General features: G+C 27.1%; 3 protein-coding genes across 5 annotated transcripts; 1 reads left to right on the top strand and 2 right to left on the bottom strand.

Moving 5' to 3' along the window:
- Window positions 1-1648: 1648 nt before the first annotated feature.
- On the bottom strand, window positions 1649-3484 carry mRpL1 (mitochondrial ribosomal protein L1). Its single transcript, XM_017902181.1, has 8 exons — window positions 3441-3484; window positions 3031-3229; window positions 2744-2951; window positions 2460-2642; window positions 2260-2374; window positions 2050-2168; window positions 1881-1978; window positions 1649-1784 (listed from the first exon to the last, which is right to left on the bottom strand). The coding sequence occupies exons 1-8, from the start codon at window positions 3448-3450 to the stop codon at window positions 1649-1651; spliced, it is 1068 nt and encodes a 355-aa protein (XP_017757670.1). The 5' UTR covers window positions 3451-3484.
- A 387-nt stretch (window positions 3485-3871) lies between these two features.
- Window positions 3872-5807, top strand: Sar1 (Secretion-associated Ras-related 1). Of its 3 annotated transcripts, none has more exons than XM_017902185.1 (6): window positions 3872-4093; window positions 4380-4476; window positions 4679-4798; window positions 5039-5104; window positions 5180-5415; window positions 5486-5807. In XM_017902185.1, the coding sequence occupies exons 2-6, from the start codon at window positions 4434-4436 to the stop codon at window positions 5600-5602; spliced, it is 582 nt and encodes a 193-aa protein (XP_017757674.1). In that variant the 5' UTR covers window positions 3872-4093; window positions 4380-4433; the 3' UTR covers window positions 5603-5807. The 3 variants fall into 3 exon arrangements, with proteins under 3 accessions (XP_017757674.1, XP_017757673.1, XP_017757675.1); XM_017902184.1 differs by having other exon boundaries at window positions 3872-4103; XM_017902186.1 differs by lacking the exon at window positions 3872-4093 and adding an exon at window positions 4160-4222.
- Window positions 5808-6559: 752 nt separating this feature from the next.
- Window positions 6560-8606, bottom strand: Hibch (3-hydroxyisobutyryl-CoA hydrolase). The gene is made up of 8 exons (XM_017902180.1): window positions 8583-8606; window positions 8430-8517; window positions 8011-8165; window positions 7687-7928; window positions 7326-7567; window positions 7038-7257; window positions 6768-6955; window positions 6560-6690 (listed from the first exon to the last, which is right to left on the bottom strand). The coding sequence occupies exons 1-8, from the start codon at window positions 8583-8585 to the stop codon at window positions 6560-6562; spliced, it is 1269 nt and encodes a 422-aa protein (XP_017757669.1). The 5' UTR covers window positions 8586-8606.
- Between the last annotated feature and the right edge of the window lie 454 nt (window positions 8607-9060).

The raw sequence follows: 9060 nt of genomic DNA, 5'->3' as shown, positions 1-9060 counted from the left end.
GCACACAACTCTATACAGTTGTTATTAAACGATACACGATAAATATTTGATCGCAATAACCACTGCTTACGGTCGGTATAACCAAAATGTTGGATCAAATCTCGGATAGTAAAGAACGAGCAATGATTGAGGTTAAAAAATACAGTACGCGATGAATACATGTCGTAAATGTTTGCCATCTTTCTTTCCTCGTATAACTTATCTCGAAATCGATCAAATATTCGATAAATAGGATACAAAGTACAATTCAGTGAATTTGGTGAACTTTTTCCAACTCGTTCAAGCGAACAATTATATTGAAATATGTGCATGGTTTTCTAAACTAAAATCACAATCGAATCGCTACCTTGATCTTTGCGGTATAGTATATGTATGCATAATTTGTGTTTTAAGTGAAACAGACATATGCATGAGTTATTACATATAACCCTTCCAGGAAAATATTATTTCGCTATATTTCTCTCTTGTATGGAAGGTATCTTACGTACTGTCATTGTTGTAACGAAGTAATAAAGTAAAATAAATAAAATAATATTGGAATTAGAGTGTAGAAAGAAACGAATGAAACAAGTATTTGTACAATAGACTTTTGCTATACTACGTTTGTTATTAAGCAGAATTTAAAGTGGACAAATTTTCGTACTTACCATGTTGTGGGCTAATGTGTGTTTATGCGTATGTATGCGCGCCGGTGTGTCACCCAATGCTACTGTCTACTGCTGTCTAACCCAAGCATGCCTACAAAATAGCCGGTAACAACAATCAGTTGCCGACGAATTTGCTGCAATCCAAAATCACGATGCTTGCTCGTTGATCGTTACACAGTCAACACAGATCACCATATGTAAACACACACATGTCCTTTGCGACACGCGTGGGATCCCGCGTGTATCAGTGCGCGCACTCTCATGCACTGCAATCGAGTTCGCACATAAAAAACCTAGTCGAACGTTTTTCTGATAATTTAAAGAAATGTGATGTTCACCACGAATTCGATCGGCGAACGTATTTACGAACACTAATGAAAATTATTTGTTAACGGTATACATTTCGTTGTGTTTCATATTTTCATTTCTAAGTATTTTCGCGCCGTTTTGCTAAAACTGTGAAAAGTCACGTACAAAACGAAGAGAAGTCACGGATTTTCAACCTGGCGGACACCGACTGAGCTCTCAACCGGCAGGTAGGTGAGCCATCGCCCCTCCACTGTACTTACCACCACGGCCGCTTACCATTCTCCATTCTCTTTGCCTTTGCTTCACTTGGCTTCGTCTTGTTCTTTCATTTTCATGCTCTTGGATTCTGTACCCTTATAGCTGCACTAATGGCCTATTATTATATTCTCTTAACATTCAAATTTCAAATCTCCGTATTCTATTCGTATCAACCAAACTCGGAATAATCCTGAATTCTGAATTAATTTTTTAATTTTATCTCATTGAAGTTAAACTTAAATATATATTATTCATATATAAATAAATTATTCTTCTATTCTATTATATTGTGTTCCATAAAAAATAATTGTACTAATTAATTAATAATAATAGTAATAAATATTGCATATATTTATGGGACAGGTAAATAACAATTATAACACTTAATTGGAATTCGCAATTAAATATAAATTTATTTATAGTATATTAAACAATTAATGCATTTCAATAACTGATGTTTCATCTTTTTCTTGTTCTTGTTCTTCTGTCTCTTCTTCAACAGTCTTTGAAAGATAATTTTGACAATCAATTTTAAAAGACTCCCTAGTTAATTCGCTTCTAATTTCAACCCTATAAAATTTGTATTCAAATGTAAATATTATTATGAATTTGTATTACTATTCTACGCATATTTAATTCATTATGTATTGATTTAAGTATATGTACCTTTCTATAAACGATCCATCACTTTTTGGTTTCACTGATTCAATGTCCTTAATTAGTACTGAAAAATTTTCTTCTAGCTCTTCCATTTTCATATCGAGCTAATAAATAAATAAATAATTAAAAATATACACCATGTTAAATTTTATAGTATTACAGATTATAAATATACCAAGCCAAATGTCACATTAATTGAACCATATTCTTTGAAAGTACTATGAGGTAATATAGTATACATAATTCCATACTTGAACCTCTTAACAACAGTAGTCATATTATTACTCAAACTACCTAAAATATTTAAGTAATATTTAGTAATATTTAAATATAATACTTATAAATAAACATTTATAACAGTATATTAACAAATATACTGTTTTACCATATGCTAGGTTTGGAAATCTTCTTTTCAATATTCCTCTAATTAATAATAAATCAGTTAAAATATCTGAATGAGCTACAATGTAATTATAATCTTTTGCATTGAGTGTTCCATTCTGTAATAATCAAATTTATAAATAAGTTTTATATTCGTAGGTTTTTGAATATTGCATATCATTAGTGTATAATATTCCAACCTACTTGAATTCGTTTTATCAAGTCAATGCCACCAACTTCAGTAGCTCCAGCATTTCTAGCATCTTCTTGTCCCTTTCCATTCTTACAAAAAGCTAATATTTTTCTTTCGGTATCATTATTTCGAAATATATATGGTGTTTTAACTAGCTTTGTAAATTTTTCAATATATTTCTTCTTACCCTGGCGCTGTTATAATTATTATGTAAAACACTTATGTTAATATAGTATTTTCAATTTACTCTAATATTTATAAAGTTGTTATATAAATATTATTTATCATTCTACACCTGCATATTTAAATCTATAAATGCTATAACTGCTGCATCGGGTTTATTGCACATAGTTGGATGATGTGTTTCACGGTGGAATTGTATAGCTTCTTTTAAAGAATAAACTGGTTTCTGATGATATTTTGCTATCCACACATTATCAATAGTTTTTGATTTCCAACTATCATCTATTAATTTACGTGGATCAACTTCCGTCTTCAGTTTACTATCAAATTGTTAAAATACCATGAGAACTTGGAATGATATATATAATGACAATAAAATTAACTGCAGAAATTACTCACCTTTTATCTATTTTTCTTACTGGCTGAAATCCTACTTTTTCAACAACTGCTTTAACTTTTCTCTTCTGGAGTTTTAGTCTTTTTCTCTCTCTTGTTCCTTTTCTAGCAGCATAATTTCGAGTTTGCATAAATATATCAGAACATATATTATATCCAACATTGTAGTTGTATATAGTACGAAGACTGTTTGTCAACCAACCTGTATATATCAAATTAAAATTACACGAAAATGATAAGAATTATAACTATGTTTTTATTTAGATAAATCATTTTAGGTTATGATTACAGTTTTTCACGTCCATATATAATTTTGTGACATGCTTCATGATGGATTATATATACTTACTAATGCAATCGCGTTATTTAAAAAGAAAATTGATTATTAGCTATACAAATTAAAAATAACTTACATGATAGCATTTTCGTAATGTTGCAGATAGCAAGTTTACACAAATTAAAGATATTAGTTACCAAATTCTAGGGACATTATGTTTTTAAATATTTGGTATGAATAAAATTTTAATGTAAATAATAATTTTACTAATAATCCTTTTATTGTTATTACGTATTTATATTTTTTATAACTATAATATCAATATATTAAAATTATATTTATTTTTTCATATAATATCAAGATATTCTCATAATTATTATAATCATTAAATATAATAAATTAATTTAAAGAAATAAATAATATAATTTATAATATTAATGTACGTGTAAAATCATATGCAGTTTCAAAAATGGAATAAAATTATAAATAATTGACTTTTAAATTCACATTCATGAAACAGCACTATTCAGATAATATGGCAAACGGAAGTAGACGTCATCAGTGCCAACTGCCAGCCAACTAGGCTTGTTAAAGCTGTGCTTTCTATAGAAATAAAAGCACTTTTTCTCTGCCTTTTGTAGCTTCATGTATTTTTTCCCGTAGCGTACGTTAGTGTAGTAGCAAAGATACGAGTTTTGTTTAATATACCATGCAAACGCTTTTCTGATCCATCTGCAGTTTTGTATTTTAGTGGTGGTGAACGAAACATTATAAAACTGTTATTAGTAGGTGAGATCTGGTAAGTCTATTCCATTTTAACTCTAATCGTCCTTCACTAATTGTGTACTAAATATCACTCTTTACTGCCACACAATAAACGATACTGGCTTAATGTTTATTTTGTTATAAATAATATCAGTATGTAGTATTACTTAGATAATATTTTAATTTTCTTTTTTTTTTACAATTTATATGTATCCTGAATTATATCAAGGCTATAATGAACTTAAAATGTAGTTATTATACACTAAAATTACTTACAGATGATAATCTTGTCAACTCATCATTGTTGCAGAGTCATTCAATAGTTGGTCTATAGTGGATCTGACATTTATTCATATCTACAAATATGTTCATTTGGGACTGGTTTGCAGGAGTTTTGAATTATCTTGGTAGGTTTAGATTTTTTAATTTTTGTATGTGTATTTAAATATGTATTGCGTAAATATAAAGCATGTGACAAACTTTTATAATTGAACTTCATTGTATTCTCCTACTCCTTTTACAAAAAATATATAAATTTTGTGAGATTGTTTGAAATTTTTAACATTGATTTCAATTTAATATTTATAATTTTTTTTTTCTAATTTTTAGGTCTTTGGAAAAAGAGTGGTAAACTCTTGTTTCTTGGTTTAGATAATGCAGGCAAAACCACATTACTTCATATGCTTAAAGATGATCGACTCGCTCAACATGTGCCTACATTGCATCCAAGTAATTAATATTTAATGTTATTTATATATATGCAAGTATTTACAGATTTATATATAATAATTCCTTTTATATTGTCTGATGTGTATATTATAGTTTATTATAAAACATTACTTTCAAATTTCTGATAATTTGCTGACAGTTGCTGATAATTCCATTTTGATATCTTTTGGATTTGACTCACTAATTCTGTTTGTATTTAATATAGTCTATAATAGTATTATATATGCTCTTATGTTTCAGCATCAGAAGAACTCTCTATTGGAAATATGAGGTTCACAACATTTGATTTAGGAGGACATCCTCAAGGTATGATTTAATAAAATGCTAATCATAATTGAATTGTATAATGTTATTTTTTTTTAAATACGAGATGCATTACAGCTCGGAGGGTTTGGAAAGACTATTTTCCTGCAGTGGATGCAATAGTATTTCTTGTTGATGCAAGTGATAGAATACGATTATCAGAGTCAAAAGCTGAATTTGATGCTCTTTTAACTGATGAACAACTTAGTGCATGTCCAGTTTTAGTGCTAGGTAATAAAATTGATAAAGCAGGTGCAGCATCGGAGGATGAACTTAGAAATAACTTTAACCTTTATGGTCAAACAACAGGAAAGGTAAATATAATTAATTGTCTCAGAGTGTCTAAGATGTATATACTAATAATGCACTATATATAAATTTTAGGGAAAAATTTCTCGTGTTGAAATACCTGGTCGTCCATTGGAATTATTTATGTGCTCAGTGCTGAAGAGACAAGGGTATGGTGAAGGCTTCCGCTGGCTTGCTCAGTACATTGACTGAATGCATATAATAATTTAAATACTCAGATTGTGGCAGTTTATTATATTTCCCTTTCCTCTAATTCATATTGGATATCAATACAAAAGTGTATTATCCTTTGTGTGAATTGTGCAAAAGGAAAGAAATATCAATACATAAACTGCAATAACAGATTCAGAACAGTGCAAATAAGAAAAAGAAATACAATATGATAAACGTGATGGAACTAATTTCTTTCATTTTAATACATGAAGCCTATAATCTATATAAATTTTTTTAAATTCCACACAAATTCTGTGAATTTCTATTATTTTGCAAATTATATTATGGAAATACTTGACATAATAAAAATGATATAAACGTTTTGATAAATAAAGTAAAAAACGATTTAAGAATTTTAAGTATATTTCAAAATTATCTTTTATAACATAAATGTTTTAATTACATTAAAAATATTTTATGCACATTTTTCGAAATTTAAAAGAATTTTGGTGAATGCATTTGATTTGACATATTTTTGCTTTAATAAAAAAAAATATGAATGATACAAAAAGTGATACTTGTTATTTGTCTAATATATTGTCATTATCCTATTTTAAAAATTACTGATTTTTTTACTAAAATACCAATACGACTTGTAAAAAAGGTGAAAGCAAATACATTTCATTATAAAACTATCAATATATTTGTAGTTACATTTTGGTAGTAAGTTTTTAAAATATTAATAAATGTCTTGTAAAAAATACCATAAATCGTCCTTAATTATATAAAAACTATTATATAGATGTTTGTGTAAATTTGATTTAAAAAGAAAACAACAAAGAATAAAAAATTTGGAAAATAAATTTTCGTTAATGTATCAATATAGTAATTGCAAGTAGTTATATTTTGTTCATTATTTTTCATGAATAAAGTATATTGTTTTGTATTCCACATAACTCCATTTGTTGTATTGTTTCTTTAACATTCTCATTAACTTTAAAACTGTAATTCTTTTTCATCGAAAAGTTTTGTAAATTGTTGCTGTATATAAGTATCTGTTACCTTTTCTAAACTGTTGGGATTCCATTTTGGTTTTTGATCCTTATCAATCAAGAGTGCTCTAACACCTATGATAGTTTGTATGATGTACAATTGTTTTAAAAACGAGTGTATGATTACAAATAAATGATCATTTATAAAGTACCTTCGCAAAAATCGCTAGTTTTGTTCAAAGCAGCACATGCTAATCTATATTCCATTTTTAAACAGTCTGCCAGGTTTAATGTACTTCCATTTTGAATAGCAGACATAGTGACCTTTAGAGAAGTAGGAGATGCTTTTAATAACATTTGCAATGTCTTTTTAGCCCATTCTGAATTATCCTCCTTTAATCTTTATTAAAATATTGTGGTAATTAAATATTTTTGGGTGTTAAATTATAATTATACTTTAATAATTGATATAATTAATTTACCTCTCTATTATTTCTTCCACACACGATGCAGAAAAACAGGTTTCAATTTTATTCATATATGGTGCTAAACAGAATTCTGAATTTAATTTTTTATATTGATATTTATTTAAAACTTCCTTAACATCAGTTTGTTCAGTCATCAACAAGTCTTGTTTTAACTCTGATAATTTTTCAGAAGAAACAAAATGTGTTGCAATGCCAGCAAGTAGTACGTCTATACCTTTTAATGTATGAAATTATGAAAAAGTATTCAAAATGCAAATTCTTCAATTCAATAATTTTTTATACCTTTTAATCGATCTCCAGTTAATCCTAGATAAAGCCCCAATTTTCCTTTCAATCTAGGTAAAAAATAAGTTCCACCAACATCAGGAAATAATCCAATTGCTGTTTCTGGCATTGCAAACAATGTTTTCTCTGTTGCAATTCGATATTTACCATGAACAGATAATCCAACACCACCACCCATAGTTATTCCATTTATTGTAGCCACATATGGTATTTTATATGTTCCAATAAGATAATTTAAGCTATATTCAACATTTATATAATTTATTTATTAATAATTTAAACACATAATAATTATTTGCATAATTAGTAAGTTTATCAATTATATAATAGTATACTAGTATACTATTTTGTAACTTACATATATTCCTTCTTAAAAAATTTTTCACCTAAGACCTTGTTTTCTGTTTCTCTTAAGGCATTAACAATGGATTTTACATCACCACCTGCACAAAATGCTTTCTCTCCAGCACCTTCTATTATTACTAGTTCTTTAGATAATTCCCATCTTTTAAGTACTGGATATATTTTTTCAACCATCGATAAATTTAAAGCATTCAATGCCTTTGGACGATTTAATGTGATGACACCTTTGTTTCCAATCTTATTTCAAGGACAGATATTTATCACAAATATTTAATTTACATTTTTACATTGTTCATATTATAACTACAAATATACATACATCTTTAAATAAGACATCATTTTCTGTGTTTGTTTGTATTTCCTTGCCTGTAAGTGCATTTTTATTGGGTACTGGAATTTCAACTGGTGGTTTGGAATCTGGTTGAGGTTGAGGTTGAGGTTGTGATTGAGGAAGTGTAGGTTCAACAATAGGACCTAAATTTTAATATATTTATTTCATAAATCTATTTTTATACTACACGGATATTGAATTATTAAACAAATTTTTATTACTAATGAATAATAATTTTATTTTATTAATATAATTATTTAAAATAAGTTCTTTTTAAAAACCTGGTATTTCTACTACAGGAGTTTTTGGAGGATAAGGTACAGTTGGATATGGTGTTGGCATTGTTTCAGGTGGTAGTATAATAGGCTTTGGGTTTTGATTACCAAATTTTAAACCAATGTCCTTACCTGTATTTGAAACTTGTGCCGATAAATACCTGAGAGTACTAATTGAATTACTACCTCCACAATTTAACTTTAATGTACCATTTTTTATCTAATAAAAGAAAAAGGTACATTAGTTGTAATTTTATTATGTAATTATATTTAAATAATGATTACCATTTCGGCTGTTTAATATTTATTTTATATAAATCAATAATAAAATATAAAATATTAGTATAAATGAAAAATATTGTAGCACAAAGACATCGAATTACAAAACTCAATTACAAAGGTTATGGAATATCATCAAATTAATATTTTGATATTCTTATTTTTTTAATGTATATACGTTGTAAAGTAATGATAATTATGATTTTGAAATCATATGAGATATTATATAATCAGATTAAATACATTAGTAATACGTAAAATAAGAATTAATTATCGATACTAATTTTAAAAATGTTATTATATTATGTTAAAAATATATTATCGTATTATAATTATTTAATACAAATTATTTATTGATTTGACATGATATATATATAAGTCACATTAAAAGTTTCAAATATTATAGTTAGAAAATAAAATATTTTACGGTATGAGAAATAGTTTTTAATATTTTATAATTTTAATTACAATAGTAAAGTGTTTC

The sequence above is a fragment of the Eufriesea mexicana genome, unplaced genomic scaffold, assembly GCF_001483705.2.
Source record: "Eufriesea mexicana isolate 0111107269 unplaced genomic scaffold, ASM148370v2 scaffold1803, whole genome shotgun sequence".
NCBI classification, from domain to species: domain Eukaryota; kingdom Metazoa; phylum Arthropoda; class Insecta; order Hymenoptera; family Apidae; genus Eufriesea; species Eufriesea mexicana.
This window is presented reverse-complemented; position numbering and strand designations above follow the sequence as displayed.